Raw genomic sequence first — 16,492 nt, forward strand, 5'->3', positions numbered from 1 at the left:
TTTTTGTCAAAATGAGAACACCCACAAACATAATGTGGTTAGAGCGTGTTTAGATAGAGCAAGATTAAGGCTTATTCCATGTCTGTTCTTGTGCACTGACAGCATGCAAGTGTTTTCACATTGAGAGACAGTTCACAACATTTTCCTCTCGTGTTCATGAGATACAAATCTCCATGAAGTTTACATTTTGAATCAACAAAACAAACTGAACAAATAATGTACAATCTGAGAAAAGCACATTTATTGTGTAAACCAAACATGCACAAATTCTATGCTGAAAGCTGATAAACATTCAATTAAAGAAGTAAAGATGTTTGAATGCATGTGATGGAAAAATACTGAAACATACTGAGTGTGTAACTGAGTGCTGTGCTCATCTAATGGTTAAGTGTCTCAGTGAAAATTGAAATTTGGTGGTAGCATTTGAAAGATGGAGAAGTGAAACAATTCTATGCTGTATTTTCTGGACTGAATACACAAACTCTACTCAAAGAAGAAAGCTTACACTTCTTTTAAGAGTGTTTAGAGTGTACACTTCTCCAATTTTCACAACAGAGGGATGTTTTGTTTAGAGTGTACACTTCTCCAATTTTCACAACAGAGGGATGTTTTGTTTAGAGTGTACACTTCTCCAATTTTCACAACAGAGGGATGTTTTGTTTAGAGTGTACACTTCTCCGATTTTCACAACAGAGGGATGTTTTGTTTAGAGTGTACACTTCTCCAATTTTCACAACAGAGGGATGTTTTGTTTAGAGTGTACACTTCTCCAATTTTCACAACAGAGGGATGTTTTGTTTAGAGTGTACACTTCTCCAATTTTCACAACAGAGGGATGTTTTGTTTAGAGTGTACACTTCTCCAATTTTCATATTTCTCTATCAAAACTCCATAGCATGCACCTTTAAAGATCAGTGTGAGTAAGCAGGTTTCTTTGAGGATGGCGGAGAGATGGTACAACCGAGGGCCTCTGGCATACCAGAGAAGAGGTAACTTCTCTGTTGCTGAGCAGTATGACGTATGTTAAGTGAAATCTGTAGAGCTTAAATACTGAGACTTCCCTCTATTCGGGGAGATCCTCTCCCACCACTTTGTGTTGCGTGAGATCCTGTGCACTGCTTGAATAAAGAGACGCTGACTTCAAAGTCCTCATCGGGAGTGGGATGTTACTTTTTCAGCCACGGCATGCCTGACCAAATCATTGTATTCACTGGAAATCTTTTATAGCCATTAGCCTTGCACAACCACTATTATATATTAATTTAAACACTTTAGTTATATTAAGATTCACCTCTGTACAGTTGTCATGAACAGCAAAATATTTACAGACACCAAAACCCTTTTGTGTAAGCAGGCTGTATATTTTGTATCATCTGCTGTGAAGTTGGGCATTTAAATATGGAGATGAATGGGTATTGACTCCTTTTTGGAGCAAGCCTCAAGTGGCCCCTCAAAGGAAGTGCAGTTTTTTTCACGTCATCATCATGTTGGCTTCATTTCTCAGCCTGGGAAGATGTTGCTTTCCTCTAATCATCAGAGATCCACTCTAGGCGTTACAGCGAGTTAAGTTCTCCTGTTACTAGATCACAAATGAAACATAAAACACATCAACTACATGAAACACATAGAAAGTCACTTTAGTACAGGTGGCTGTGAGAGTAAAACTCACTTCTCTGGGGATGGAAAGCGCTGTTTGAAGATTTGAGTGTCACATTTAACAGTGGATGTGTTGTTTCTGTAAGAGGAGGACAGAATCACACAGTATCAGGTTTTGGCTGTGTTTTCATCAGGAGTGTGTAATGTAGTGAAAAAACTGAATCAACACTTACACAAATCGGACACTGAAGTTTGAAGTTTCCCTTTGTTGTCTGTAAGGGAAATAGTTATTTTACTCAATTGATATTTTCAAAAAATGTCTGCTATGTTGAAAGCAGATAGTTATCAAATATGGTACCTTGAAAATCGGCTCCAAAATGACTTCCTAGAATCAATTAAAACAAAATCAGACGTTTTGACAACTTAAACAGAAAGAATGTGAGTGGTCAAATCTAAAGTCATCAACTTTGTTCAACATCTACCTAGGGTTCCTCTCGTTTTGCCATCCGACACGCTCATCCTTTTCTCCCCTGGAATTATAGCAGTCCAAACATGAGGCACTTAATCTGATCATTCAAATAAATATAAAGGCTACTTTTTGGTGAACCTACCAGGTCGCTGGTCTTGCTGGTCTATCGAGGCCTTCATGATGTCTAATGAGCATTTGGGCAGTTTATTATTAAGTAAAACAAGGTTAACAAGCTGTACAAAGAGCGTGGCAGATTAGTGATTTTATTTCACATGACAACACGAGACTCTAGCTCTTCAGCCATTCAAAAAAAGGCTTGCCTGGATATTCGACCCCATAGTGATCTCCAAGGAAAATTGTAAAAGCAGAGATAGAGATTTATGTTGCTTTTCAGTAGAAGCAGACTGATATCTGAAATAAGAAATAATGTCACACCTTCTCTCAGGTCGAGGTGGCGGTCTCAGCTGGTCATCAGAGTGCTTCCTGTTGGTGAGAACGTATTTTCATTAGAACCTTATTAATGTTAATTTTGACATTGTCTTACCAAAGAAAAATATCTTCTATAGCATTGATTTTTCCTATACCTTCTCCTGCAGATGATGACTCCAAACACTGTAGCTGTTATGATTAAAATCAACACCAGAGCTGAGACTGGAGTCACTACTGGGAGAGAGGCTCTCAACTGGTACATCATTGATCCTGGAGATGTTGAAATATTTGACATGTGTGCAAATGAATTAAGGAAAATACACAACACAGTAAGATATAACAGCTGACATATGCAAATGTTTTTTGGGCTCCTACCCTTCACAGTCAGCTCCACTGTGCTGGCCTGTTTCTTGCCCCGCCAGGAGATGGCAGTACATGTCAAGTTTTTGACTCCGTCTCTCCCTGCAGCCATGAAAGTGATGGTAGAGGTCGTCTCCCAGATACCCTGCTGTGTCATTGCGTGCGTGACCTTATTTGAGATGTCAGGGACACTCCATGAGAACAAGGGAGGATGTGAGGGACATGTGTGCTTCACTGAACATGAGACAGTGATCGTTGAACCGGCATCAACTTCTGCTGGAACTGGAGTCATGACTGTTTTTTCTGGGGAAGCTGTGCGTGTAAAACAAAGAATAAAACCTTCGATGACAGACCGAAATTATTTGATACAAATAAATGAGCTGAAGAGAAAGTATTAACACTAGACCTTTCATCACAATAAATACGCAGCTATTGTTGAATTTGTATTTGACATTTTCTTTCTCTGCTCGGAAACAGAAGGGCCCGTTGTCAAAGGGCTTGATGTCATCGATCTCCAGAGAGCAGTTTCCCTCACTCAGATCCCCTACAATTCTGGTTCGGTCCTTGAAATGGTCCAACACAAGACTGCGACCATTATGGTAGACAACTCCCCCTGTTTTTTTAATCCAGATGCCGCGTGTGGGGGCAACATCCCACTGGTACTGGAAGCTACAGGGAATCACCACACATGAGCGGGTCAGGGCGTAGAATCTGAATGGGACGTCAGCAGCCAGAACATGCGATGCTGGAAAGAGAGAAACCATAATGTTTTGACAGGAAGGCTGTAGAAATAACAAAGTTGAATTTGACAAAACAAAGAAGAAAACGCACCGCCATTTTCATCTGGATCCATTTCGTCAACTGGTCTCTCATATTCTGTAAAAGAAATCCCAATAAGTGTCGATGCTACAAAACAATCAAATCTTCATCTAACTTTGACATTTAGGCTAAATATTTACAATTCTAATAATTGCTTTCATAGTTGCAAAAGTATGGATTCTACTTTCATATTTGACTGTTAAATGCAAAGCTAAACCACTAGCAAATAATGTTTGATTAGCTTAGCACAAAGACTGGAATCAGCCTGTGCAAATTAATAAAAACAAACAAACAGCCTCTCTCTGCGTTGGTGCGTGAAGAACCAGATTTCTCTGTGTGCATGTAAACATCATATCCTGAATCAAAACCGGGATAAGGCTCATAATATGCTAAGCTAACTGCCAAAGCTTTATTATGGGAGTGGTGTTATACTCTCTGCCAGCAAGCGTATTAAACTTTCCTTTACTGTCTAATGAGCCACTCCTGATTTGGTTGTTGTTTACATATGCACCTCATCTCACAGGAGACTAACCCTGTCTGTTGTAACACTGCAACATCTTCAGCTAAGACACTATAATGAGAATTTTTGCTTTTAAATCGGTGTTACGTGTCATTTGAAAGGATCGCAAAATCAACAAAAGAGCGGAGAAGAACATGGTGCTGCAGTTTAATTCCTCTAAGGGGGCTGGGAGAAACTCTAGGTAAAGTCCAGGTTAAAAATTGAGCTTTTGCATTCACACATGCAGCTCAACTTCAGGAGTTTTTAGGAGTTTTGTAGAAGTGTGAACAAGGTTATTGTGTATGACATGTAGGAACTCACTTTTTATATGAATGTTTGCAGAGGCTGAAGTCTCCCCTTTAACAAACTGAGCAGTGCAGGTCAAAGAGTTATTGTCATCCCTCAGAGAGCCAATAAAGGTTAGATTTGACACTGTTTTATAAGTGTCACTGGAGATTTTGTTGGTTTGTAAGGAGCTCTGCATGTCTTTGTAGTTCCACATGATGGTTGGGGTATTTTTCTTACACTTGTAGGAAACAGAACAAATGACACTCTGTGCCACACCCTCTGTTTCATTGCCAGGACGCTTGATCATTGAAATGCTGTTGTGAGGACCTAAGCAAAAGATAATATAGAGGGTTACATCTGTACAGGAGTATTCTCAACATGATTCAAAACACAATCTCATATCGTTCTCACATTCGACATTCAGCTTGATGTCACTCGTAGCTTCCTGACCACCATGATAGCTAACAGTACACGTCACACTCTGGTCCTCTTCTTTCACAGTCCAAATTCGTTCCACCTTTCTTTCCCAAACACCATCTGAAACTTGCGTGTCTACGATGACGTTTTGTCCAGGTATGTTGTTCAGAGTGAGGTGGGGGGGAGCAGAGATACATGCGTGGCGCACACTGCAGGACACTCTGCTCTGCTCTCCCACCCGAGGAATACCGATGATGTTTAGCTGCGGTTTCTCTGCATGATCTGTACAAACAAAGCTTTGTCACTGTAGGAGTTTTTTTTTATTGAATGGCAAAAAGGAAGAATTAATGTATCCAAATACTTACCTAAAACAATAATTTCAGTGGTTTTGTCATCAAACGAGAACCCCAGGGTGTGGTAGGAGGTGATAGGGTTCTGGTCTACCCATGGGTAAAGTCTGTCCTGGTTGTGGGACATCTCCAGCCTATCAATCTTCAGACTACAATTCCTCTCTCTCACAGATCCAATCAAGCTGGTTCTTCCACTAAACTTACTGATAACATCTTTTCTTTGGTCAAACACAGGTGGGTAACTATTTCTCTGCGACAAATACCAGATAACTCGGAGGTCAGCAGGCTGAGAGGAACTGTAGGTGAATCTGCAAGGAATGACGATACATGACCCCCTCATGGCTGTGATCCTCTCAGGAGTAGTGAAGGACCAACCACGAGAGTGCATGTTTCCTGTTAATGAAAACAAACATTTAAAGGAAAGTGTTTAGTCAGTTTTAGGCTTCTGTGCCTTTGAAATGAGGCAACTTGTGGAACTATGAATGCAGTGAATACATCAAACAGTAATGATGATGGCCAGAAAAACCAAGTGTGGGAGCTTAATGAGGAATAAAACTAGAAGGGATACTGGGAAGTCCGTGTGTAATTCTCTGTGTTTTTTAACTACTAGATTAAACATTCATGTTGCTTTTAGTTATGTGATCCATCATCATAAAATATAATTTAAAATTACATCAACCATAGCCGCATAAATGTCAAAATACATTCAAAGCTTTACTTCCATTATTTGATTAAAATTATTATTTGATTATCAAATACAAGTAAGCACTGGGAAAACCTTTTATTTTGATGAGACATGTTATTTTGGAGACCCTGTGATTGGCTGGCACCTCTCCAGGGTGTAACCCTGCCTATTGCCTAATGACGGGACACCTGGGATTATCATTGCTTTTTAAAAATGTAATAACCTACTAAGAAGAAAATAATTGCACCACTGACAGAGGTTTTCCAAAAAGTTAAAATTTCTATTATTATTGATCTTCTGCAATGTGACAGCTTTAATTCTGAAGGCCAACAGCATGGTTGAAAAATAAATAATAATCATTTCTACTCACTCTTTACACTTAAGGTGATGCTCTCTTCCTGCCGCTGTCCCTCAGTGTATCGTGCATAACATGTCAGAGATCTTCCATGGTCTTTGGATGATGCTGTGAAGGTCAGCGTGGATACAGTCCTCCACTGAGCAGTTTCACTCTTGCGGGTGTCAGATGAGGCCGGCATGTTCCCGTAGTTCCATGTGAGAGTTGGGATTTGATGTTTGCATGTGTATGAGGCTGTGCAGGTTATTTTGCTAGCCTGTCCCTCATTCAATTCCTCTGATGTAGACTGGATGGTCAAGGGTGAAAAGGAGCCTGGGATACAGAAAGTAAATGTTAGTATTCCTAGGTAAGACATAACAGAAAAGCTATTTTTATTTTTGGTTTCATTGCCACACACATTGTGCATTTAAGGTTTTAGAGGCTTTAGCAGTCAGGTCCCTTGTGTATCGTACAGAGCACTCCACAGTGTGGCGGTCACTTTCTATGTTCAGTGTGGTTGTTAATGTGGTCTTGGATGTGCCGTCAGACAATGTGCCAGGAGAAAGATAATGGTTCAGCAGAGGGATGTTGAGACTCAGAGTGGGTGGACGAGTAGGACAGGTGTGATAAACTGTGCATTGCACTGTCACTGACTGTCCAACCTTCATGCTTCCAAAGATCATGATCTCCGGTTTGTCTGCCTCATCTGCACAATAGAAAAGTGAAAAATTATAAATGAACATGCTTCCTTTTAAAATGTATCTTTTAAAGCTTACAGTGAGAACCTACCCACTACTTCAATTGTTACAGTTGTATCATAGAACCGATAGGTGCTTTGTCCGACATGCTCCGGATCTACCCAGGGGTAGATCTTCTGTCTGTGGTGAGACCACATCACTGGGTAGATTTCAAGACTGCATTTCTTTTTGAATGTAGAAGTTAATACACGTGTTTTCCTTTTGAAGATGTCAATGACGTCATTCTGGTACCCGCTGTCACAAACCAAAGGATATCCCCACTTCACATACTGGTACCAAACCACACGGTCTGGTCTGCGAGGCGGATTCTCAAAGTAGTCAAAGCTACAGGGGATGACGAGGCAGGAACCCAAAATTCCTCTGATGTTACTCGGCATCTTTACATGCCAAGCCCTGGAAATGTTGTAAAAGTGTCCTGCAAGAGGGCCAGCAAACAAAAAGATAATTTGAACTGTAACAACTAAAAAGATTGCAGATTGCGGATTGTATGTATGTGTGTTTATCAAAGAAAGATTAGTGCTAAATACCTAGAACACAGAAGCTCAGGAGACAATGGCTTAGCGGAGACATCTTAAGAATTTTGCCTCAAACCTAAAATAAATGTGTGAGAAACTTTTTATTATGCATCAAATTTTATAAACAGAGCACATCTTGGGATTTTTAAATTCATATGTATTAGATGTATCTCTAATAAGTATTTCCTCATTAAACAAAGTTCAATGGCATATCTATCCTGTAGTTTTAATGCTTCAGGAAATTCAAGCAAAATCCTACTTGATTACCTTAAAGCCCCTGTGAGGAGTCTATAGCTGGTTGTGATCAAGCGGCAATCTGTGTTGAAAAATTAAGCAAATGCGGAAGTTAAAAATCCTGCAGGTCATCGTCTGTTTCGAGATAACACTGGTGTATTGAATATTTGTTAGGTAAAGTATAAAACACTGTTATGAATTGGCGCTATACAAAGAACATAAATAAAATAAATAAAGATTGATCGAGTCTCAGCTTGAGGCTGGCTCCAAGCGCTCCGGTCCTGGATCACATACACACCACCCATTCAAACATGCCTATATTTTCATAGCAGAAACGATCATGTGTACAGTCTGGTACAAAAAAACCCAATATTGGTCTGATAAGTTATTGTCCTCATGGGCACACACTGTACTGGAGGTTAGTTTTTAATAACATATCCGTTTGGATTTGATAAAGGATACAAGTTATGGAAAGATAAGACGCATGGCACGCAGGATGTTACAGTTTGTCAAGAGGCTACCCGCCTCAGCTCCAGCTCTCAGCCTGTCATTGGATTGACTGAAAGCTAGGTTGAGACACGATCTCCAGCACTGAGGCTGCCGCTGATGAGCCCCCAGAGCCCCCAGAGCCCCCTGCAGTAACAAATGGGTGACCGTCACCCGGTGACGAGACTTAGGGCTTTGTCTATTAATACTTACAGTCTAAGGTTATGATACAGACTGAAATTCAGATTAATTACTCTTAGCTACGGAAGCAAATGAGACCATTAGAGGCAAGATAATGCCAATAATTAGTGAAACATTTGACTTCTTATCATGTCCAGCTCAGTGTCTTAAGTTGTTTTTATTTCTATCTTGTATTATTTCCTGTTTTGGGTCACTAACTTCTCCTCTCGTTTCAGATCCTTCACTTCCTGCCCTCATGTGTTTCCCACCTGTGTGATTGTCTGCCCCGCCCTGATTGTTCCCAGCTGCATCTCGTTGTCTTCCCCCTCACCCTAGTATTTAGTCTGTAGTTTCCCTTCCTTCTGTGCCAGTTCGTCTTTGACCCCTGGGAGAAGCGTTCAAGCCTTTTGTTTCCTCTTTGATCACTTTTTTGGATTCTGTCTGCTTAAAGAGTAAAGACTGTTTTTTTTCCCCCAACCAAAGACTGCGTTGTGAGTCGTGCTTTTGGGTTCAGTTACCTGTGGTGTTGTTACACCTCTAAAGAAAGGGGGGGGGGGGGGAAACAGCCAAAAGAGGTACTGCTTTGTCCACAGGGGTCGCCAAATCAACACAATTCAAAAACTTACCTCACAGCACTCGTAAATTAAATGAAATTACCTTAAGTCAATATAGAGACAGGGTATGATGTGGCAGGGACTTAAGTCTATTAAAAGCCTCCTACAGACTGTTCCAGTTTTGTAATCTATTAAGTTTCTTGCAACACCCAATTGTGTGACATTTATCACATAATGTTGTGTACGATATGCATGTACACTGTGCAATGAGATACATAGTTCCAAAACTATGGAACTCTTTGCCCCCAGACATCCGTCTCTCTCCCACTATTGGTGTTTTTAAAACTCGCCTTAAAACATATTTTTACTCAATTGCTGTTCATGTTCAGTAACCTGTTTTTTAATTGTTGTTATTCTTGTCTGTTACTTTTTAATGCTTTCTTTCTGCAATGTTCAGCACTTTGGATCAATCAATGGTGTGTTTAAAGTGCTATATAAAGTTGTTTTGATTTGATTTTGATAGTTAATCATAGGCTGTTAGGCAAGTAAACAAGCATTGTCATTGCGTCCTTTGTGTGCATCAACCTGATCGAGCTGAGGTTGCCATGACAGTCAGCAGAAAGTAAGCTCTGGCCATAGTGGCGTTCATATGCACAGAACAAAAAGAGTAGGAATACAAAAATGTGGACACGGTCATGGAGAGGTAAAAGAGGCCAAATTGGGATGCCAGTGTTACAAAGAGAGATTGAAAAGTCCCGTTATTGTTAGAATAGGCTTTTTACAGCTCTGGTAGCTGTGTGGTCATACTGATTTGTGCGTCATTTCATGCTTAATTTCTATTGGTTGGGAGATGACGTAAATCGGAGAGGCGTTCACCGGATGAGATGATCCTCCTAAATTTCTGACACCTCTGAATTTTCTCTCAGATTTTTGTTGCAGGCTATCTTTGGTCGCAAGACCGGTAGATTGGTCATCATTGATCCTCTCTCACAGAGCAAAGTTTTTACTTGGAGCCACAACCAGACATTGCCACAATTTATGATCCTTCGTCTACACAGCCCAAAGTCGTACAGTCTACACCCGGCTCAATGCATGTATTCAGCTAATATCACAATTTATCAGTCATCTAAGCCAACCAGAGAGAAAACAACAACAACAAAAACTAGATATTGTCAGTCTTTCTCAATTTACCTCATTCTCCTGATTCTACTTTGATTTGAGAAATAAGCTCTTTGACTTTTAAGAAATCAAATATTTGGATTTTTAAACTATAGCAATTAAAAGATCAACTTTAACTTTACAAAAATCAAAACCAGGTCTTGCACAAAATAGCCTCAATCTGGTTGTCTTGCTGTAATCATTCTGGTGGAGTATCACTTCAAAAGAACACACACATTTGTTCTGACTATTCAACCAGAGCTGGTTTTCAGGAATTGAGAAAGAAACACACATACAAATCGAGACATACTTAACATACACAAAAATATCCTCTTCCAGATATCCAAAATAATGTACTTATTTTCAAAGACTAACCAGTGAAGCCTATACTTTTAAAATGACTGGTTTAAAGTTGGCAGAAATAAAAGAGTTGAAGGTAACAAATATATTATATAGATTACATCACCAAATTGTTTACAAATTTTGCCAAAGGGCAAACAAAAAAGATTACATAAAAAACAAACCTTAAAACTGTCTTCATCAAACCATGGTATCTTTATTTCTACAAGAAAAAAGAAACAGCAGAAACAAAAATTCAAATGATCTTAATTCAGGCCAGTCAGTTTGCAGGTGTGGCAGTGCAGTGAAGAAGAAAGCAGAACAAAGGTCTAACATTAACAAGCAAACGTATCTCAGCCTAAATAAATATCATTTTCATAATGTTATGGATTTTTCTGTTCTCACAAAATAAAAATCATTGTCTACTTCATTGAAAAATGGTGGATATTATTATACCATATGTGATCCTGATTTCACTCTTAAATAGTGTCAACTAAGTTATTAAGATTGTAAGTAAGACCGCATGAAATGTAATCATGTTTTTGTTTTTTTAGATCATTCTAATATATATATATATATATATATATACTATGCATAGCGGTTTCCTGTTACGGTCTTTGATTTCCAACAAATATCTGAAAGTCTGTTCTCTTATTTTTACTCAAAAATTACAGTGTCACAACTGATAGATTTGTTGATTATTTCAGTATTTAGGCAACAATGAAAACTAACATTAACAGTAGTGACCCCAACTTGAGAAGCAACCAAAAATTGAAAGTTCTTTTATGCTCTTTTCTTAAAAGTAAGGGTAACTTACCTCTAGAGTTTAATAATAAAGGAAGATGTACCAGCATAAACAAGCCTTACGTCTTTAACAGCACATCATCTTGAAGTCCCTTCCCCCTAAAATATGGGTGGAGTGTTCAAGACACCTACCACAAGAGGATACAGATCCTCATTTCTATGAAGGATTTTGAACCACAGATTCATGTGTAAAAAACAAACAAGCAAATTCTTTAAAACATACGATCAACAATAAAGTCAATGGAACATATCAAATTAAGCATATGGCAAATGGACCAATAATAATTGACCTCTTTCTACAGATAGAAACATAGTTTCCCCGGGTCCAGCTCAGAATCAAACATAAATTGGGGTTTGTTCTGGCAGGCCGTCAACCAACGATCTCGAGGAGCCTAAGAGAGCTCAAGAGCTCTCAGGAAAGTAGGTGGTTAGTGACTGAGATTTACAGATAGATACATGCAGTAATATGATGTACTGTATATGTACAGTGAGAGAGAGAGAGAGAGAGAGAGAGAGAGGAGCTCAAGGTGCCAGTTTCCCCGGTAGTCTAAGCCTATAGCAGCATAACTAAGAGCTGGTCTACACCAGCACTAACTATAAGATTTATCAAAAAGGAAAGTTTTAAGTCTATTCTTAAAAATACAGACTGTGTCTGCCTGCTGGACCCCGGCTGGAAGGCGGTTCCAGAGGAGAGGAGCCCGATAACTGAAGGCTTTACCCCCCCATAGTACACTTGGAGACTGTAGGTACCACCAGCAGGCCTGCACTCCGGGACCGCAACGCTCTCGAGGGACAGTACGGCACTAGTAGCTCCTTCAGGTAGGATAGTGCCTGGCCATTTAGCGCTTTGTAGGTGAGAAGAAGGATCTTGAATTCTATTCTAGACTGTATAGGGAGCCAGTGCAGAGAAGCCAGGACAGGAGTGATGTGGTCCCATTTCCTGGTTCTGGTCAGTACACGAGCTGCAGCGTTCTGGACCAGTTGAAGAGTCTTTAGAGATTTGCCAGAGCACCCTGACAAAAGAGAGTTATAATAATCCAGTCTGGAGGTAACAAATGCATGAACTAGTTTTTCTGCATCATTTTGCGACAGGATATTCCTAATATTGGATAAAGCTTAGAGACTTTTTGGTTGGAGCAGGAGGATTTTGAATTCACATCACCTGGCCTGTGTTTTAAATTTGATGTCATTTCACAGTTGAGGAAAATAAACAGTTATAAGTTTTTCAACTTGAAAACGCTATAAAAATTATGATAATAGAAATGACTTAAACGGGTTACAAAGTGCTCTACAACAATAAGATAAAAACAGCTTGGATGTATTGAATTGTAAAAACAAAACAGGAGTAGCAGTAATGAAAAAAAAACCTTACATCTGATTCACCATGTCCACCATGTTCACAAAAGAAAAAGTAGCACTAACATTTTAACATGTAAAATAGGCGCATGCTAGTTTCAGTTTGACAAAGATGAATACTCAAAGTTTAATTTAGATGTAACTATGAAATCAACAAGGAGGTTTTACTGTGAAAACCAAATGTTGATGAAAATCTTGCAAAACTCATACCTTGAAAATCTGCTCCAAATTGACCTTCTGCAAAAAAAGGAGAACAGAAACCATGCAAATTTGAACAGGAATAAAAATAAATGCTTCAATCTTATCTTAAAACTAACAGGCAAGCTTCTGTACATGCAAATTACTGCTTGGCCAAGCATCATTGTGTTTGCCTAAGTAAAGGGAATTTACTGAATTAGTCACTATTGATGCTTCTGCACTTGTAAAAAGAGCCCAAAATAAACATTATCTTGCCTTTGTTCGGATTGAGATGGTCCTGGGCCATTGGAACGTATCCTGAAGATTTCACAGATTAAACAAAACATAAATACAATCACTGATAAAAATGTACTTAATTAACAGTAATCTGCCAATTTTACAATGTGCAAAATGAACCAGAAGCAGAAGGAACACAGGCTTTAAGTGTCATCTCACCTGTGTGACAGCCTGGACAGCCGGTTCCAAACGCTAAATGATTAAGAAGATAAGATTATGAACAAAAGGGGGAAATTACATAACTTGATAAGCTAGAGTGGCAAAATAAATAAAGATTATTTCCAAACATTCTTACTTGCCATCCTGACTTTGAAGTTCTGCAATGCGAGCCCTAAAACAGACAGAAATTATTCAGTGCCATGTGTTTTTTAATGCGAACATCCTTTGGAGTGAATGTCAGAGTATTGCATACTCACTTATATTTTTTCACCATGAAAAGACAAAAGAATGCAAAGATCACAGCTGTACCAATCCCTACCACTGTGGGAATGATGATGTGGTTATAGTTTTCTCTTCCTGCGAACAGACAGAATTATGGGAACTTCTTTGTGTAATGGAAACATCACATAAAACATCTTAGAAAAAGGACAAATAGGTGTATAAATCAACAGCAACTCACGTTTTACATAGAGTGTCAGTGTTTCAGATGATGTTCTGCCTCCATTAAAAGTGGATGTGCAGGTGACATCACTGTGATCATCCTTGTCTTCAGGAATGAACGTTAGGATGGACTGCATCTCCCAGTTTCCTGCATGGATTTCTCTGTTGACCTCAGCGATTCCATCTGCAGTGCCCCTGCTCCATGTGAGTTTAGGGGCCCGAGAGGGGCAGGTATGAAGGACTGTACAGGTGAGAACGAAGGGGAGTCCTTGAATGGCAGATTTTAGGTGAGTCAGTTTGGGTTTTGGAGGATCAGCTGTGACTGAAAAAATGCAGATAAAGTTTGAGGCAGATCATTGTGACAAAAAAACAGCATAAACAAGCCTTACGTTTTTAACAGCACATCATCTTAAAGTCCCTTCCCCCTAAATTATGGGCGGAGTGTTCAAGACACCTACCACAAAGAGGATACAGATACTACTTTCTATGAAGGATTTTGAACCACAGATTTATTTGTAAAAAAGAAACAAGCAAATTCTCATGACGAAACAGCCTTCACAGGCCTAGACTGCACCGGGCTTGGAAGGGGATAGGGGGAGAGATGGGATAAGATGCAGGAAGAGGGATAGGGAGCAAGGGGTGGGGGGAGGCAAGCCGTCCATCAACAATCCGGTGGGGAGGGGGGGGTTGTTCTGGCAGGCCGTCAACCAACGATCTCAAGGAGCCTAAGAGAGCTCAAGAGCTCCCAGGAAAGTAGGTGGTTAGTGACTGCGATTTACAGATAGATACATGCAGTAATATGATGTACTGTATATGTACAGTGAGAGAGAGAGAGAGAGAGAGGAGCTCAAGGTAGTCTAAGCTTATAGCAGCATAACTAGGAGCTGGTCTACACCAGCACCAGCCCTATCTATAAACTTTATCAAAAAGGAAAGTTTTAAGTCTATTCTTAAAAATACAGACTGTGTCTGCCTCCCGGACCCCGGCTGGAAGGCGATTCCAGAGGAGAGGAGCCCGATAACTTAAGGCATTACCTCCCATAGTACACTTAGAGACTGTAGGTAGTGGTACCACTAGCAGACCGGCATTCTGGGACCGTAATGTTCTCGAGGGGCAGTACGGCACTAGTAGCTCCTTAAGATAAGATGGTGCCTGGCCATTTAGAGCTTTGTAAGTGAGAAGAAGGATCTTGAATTTTATTCTAGACTGTATAGGGAGCTAGTGCAGAGAAGCCAACACAGGAGTGATGTGGTCCCTTTTTCTAGTTCTAGTCAGTACACGAGCTGCAGCGTTCTGGACTAGTTGAAGAGTCTTTAGAGACTTACCATAGCACCCTGACAAAAGAGAATTACAATAATCCAACCTGGAGATACCAAAGTGGGATGGATGCCGTCTCTAGCTAGCAGACCAGGTTTTCCCCAAAAAGACTGCCAGTTATCTATGAAGCCCACATCGTTTGCTGGACACCACCTCGACAGCCAGCGGTTGAGTGATGACATGCGACTATACATATCATCACTGGTTTGATTTGGGAGGGGTCCAGAGAACACTACGGAGTCCGACATCGTCTTAGCAAAAGTACACACCGACTCCACATTAACCTTTGTGACTTCCGACTGGCGTAGTCGGGAGTCATTAGTGCCGACATGAATTACGATTGTATCAAATCTACCTTTAGTCTTTGTCAGCAACTTTAAATGAGATGCGATGTTGCCCGCTCTGGCCCGGGGTATACACCTAACTATGCCCGCTGACTTCGCTAGCTTCACATTCGGACTATGGAGTCTCCAATAATCAGAGTTTTATTCTCAGCGGGTGTGTCGCTTAGTGGGGAAAATTTGTTTGAAACGTGAAGTGGTTGGTGGGGAACCGTGTGCTTCGATTTTCGACTATGCTTCCTTCTGACAGTAAACGAGCCACTGCCTCCCGGCTGCTCGGGAGCAACCGGGGGGGAAGCCAGGCTATGTCGGTCTGCACCGGCTACAGGTGGCTGACTAACTACTTCTGCATACGATGACTCTGACTCAATGGTGCGGTGCCGTTTCTCTAACTCAGACACCCTCGCCTCCAAAGCTAAAAATAAACTAAATTTTTTACATGTATCATTATCACTGAAGGAGGACGAGGAGTAACTTAACATCTGACACGAAGAGCAGGAGAGAGCAGGAGAGGGAGAGACAGAAAAAGAAGCCATTGTAAATAAAGCTAACTGCTAAGCTAGGCGAAGAGTAGGTAGCAAAAATAAACAAAACTGTTAAGCAGGTTTGTCGCTAGAGAGAAAGAAGGCTTTTCGATAGCTTCTGTTTGTCTGAACGTACAGTGTATTGGAAACAACAGTCGTAAGAAACTAGGCAAAATGAACAATTAAGCTTTTAGCTCGATCAGCACTGAACAACACAGTACAGCGGAGTACAGAACAGGAAATGATGCAATACGCTCACCCGTAGTACGCAGCACGTCACTTGTCATTAACACCACATAGAACATCCTTCTTACAATTGAGAGCATACATATTTCCCTTTATGTCAACAAAGTAGGCTATTTGTTTGTGTTATTTCCAAGTTTAAACGCACATCTCATTGAGGACAGTGGCATTATTGGTCAACCAGAGGAATCCGTCCGAACTGTACTTTAAAGGTTTCACAGCCAGCAGAGAAACCCAAATGTCATTAACGAAGCTCTTAATTTGAAAGTTTGTATAACTTTACTCTAAATTGTTTATAGCCCTATTCAAATAAATACTTTGACATTTAGAACAAAAATAATTGTACTTGCACCTAGAGGCTGA

The 16,492-nt window shown here is 40.2% G+C and overlaps 2 protein-coding genes across 3 annotated transcripts; both read right to left on the bottom strand.

The window, feature by feature from the left end:
- Window positions 1-219: 219 nt before the first annotated feature.
- LOC109986663 (Schwann cell myelin protein) lies at window positions 220-12,113 on the bottom strand. Of its 2 annotated transcripts, XM_020637402.3 has the most exons (21): window positions 11,288-12,113; window positions 10,656-10,693; window positions 7,787-7,835; window positions 7,532-7,595; window positions 7,036-7,419; window positions 6,665-6,952; window positions 6,283-6,579; window positions 5,243-5,620; window positions 4,872-5,159; window positions 4,494-4,787; window positions 3,686-3,730; window positions 3,261-3,599; window positions 2,870-3,166; window positions 2,650-2,764; window positions 2,501-2,548; window positions 2,208-2,249; window positions 2,079-2,126; window positions 1,955-1,981; window positions 1,830-1,868; window positions 1,670-1,735; window positions 220-1,579 (listed from the first exon to the last, which is right to left on the bottom strand). In XM_020637402.3, exons 4-21 carry the CDS (start codon window positions 7,572-7,574, stop codon window positions 1,564-1,566), a joined length of 3,054 nt encoding a protein of 1,017 aa, XP_020493058.2. In that variant the 5' UTR covers window positions 7,575-7,595; window positions 7,787-7,835; window positions 10,656-10,693; window positions 11,288-12,113; the 3' UTR covers window positions 220-1,563. The 2 variants fall into 2 exon arrangements, with proteins under 2 accessions (XP_020493058.2, XP_065813995.1); XM_065957923.1 differs by having other exon boundaries at window positions 10,656-12,113.
- On the bottom strand, window positions 10,668-16,191 carry LOC136179806 (uncharacterized). Its single transcript, XM_065957873.1, has 10 exons — window positions 16,146-16,191; window positions 15,611-15,777; window positions 15,377-15,506; window positions 13,724-14,020; window positions 13,521-13,620; window positions 13,400-13,435; window positions 13,264-13,296; window positions 13,084-13,125; window positions 12,841-12,867; window positions 10,668-12,287 (listed from the first exon to the last, which is right to left on the bottom strand). Exons 1-10 carry the CDS (start codon window positions 16,189-16,191, stop codon window positions 12,155-12,157), a joined length of 1,011 nt encoding a protein of 336 aa, XP_065813945.1. The 3' UTR covers window positions 10,668-12,154.
- Window positions 16,192-16,492: the final 301 nt, after the last annotated feature.

The sequence above is a fragment of the Labrus bergylta genome, chromosome 8, assembly GCF_963930695.1.
Source record: "Labrus bergylta chromosome 8, fLabBer1.1, whole genome shotgun sequence".
In the NCBI taxonomy this organism is placed as follows: domain Eukaryota; kingdom Metazoa; phylum Chordata; class Actinopteri; order Labriformes; family Labridae; genus Labrus; species Labrus bergylta.

Coding starts and splice junctions, on each gene's coding strand:
- LOC109986663 (XM_020637402.3), bottom strand. CDS start 7,574: ATGTCTCCGCTAAGCCATTGTCTCCTGAGCTTCTGTGTTCTAG. Junction 4,788..4,871: donor CATCAAGCTGAATGTCGAAT/GTGAGAACGATA, acceptor TCTTTTGCTTAG/GTCCTCACAACAGCATTTCA. Junction 2,765..2,869: donor AGTGGAGCTGACTGTGAAGG/GTAGGAGCCCAA, acceptor CAACATCTCCAG/GATCAATGATGTACCAGTTG.
- LOC136179806 (XM_065957873.1), bottom strand. CDS start 16,191: ATGTTCTATGTGGTGTTAATGACAAGTGACGTGCTGCGTACTACGG. Junction 15,778..16,145: donor TGACGTGCTGCGTACTACGG/GTGAGCGTATTG, acceptor GTTTATTTTTAG/CTTTGGAGGCGAGGGTGTCT. Junction 15,507..15,610: donor GAGGCAGTGGCTCGTTTACT/GTCAGAAGGAAG, acceptor CGCTGAGAATAA/AACTCTGATTATTGGAGACT.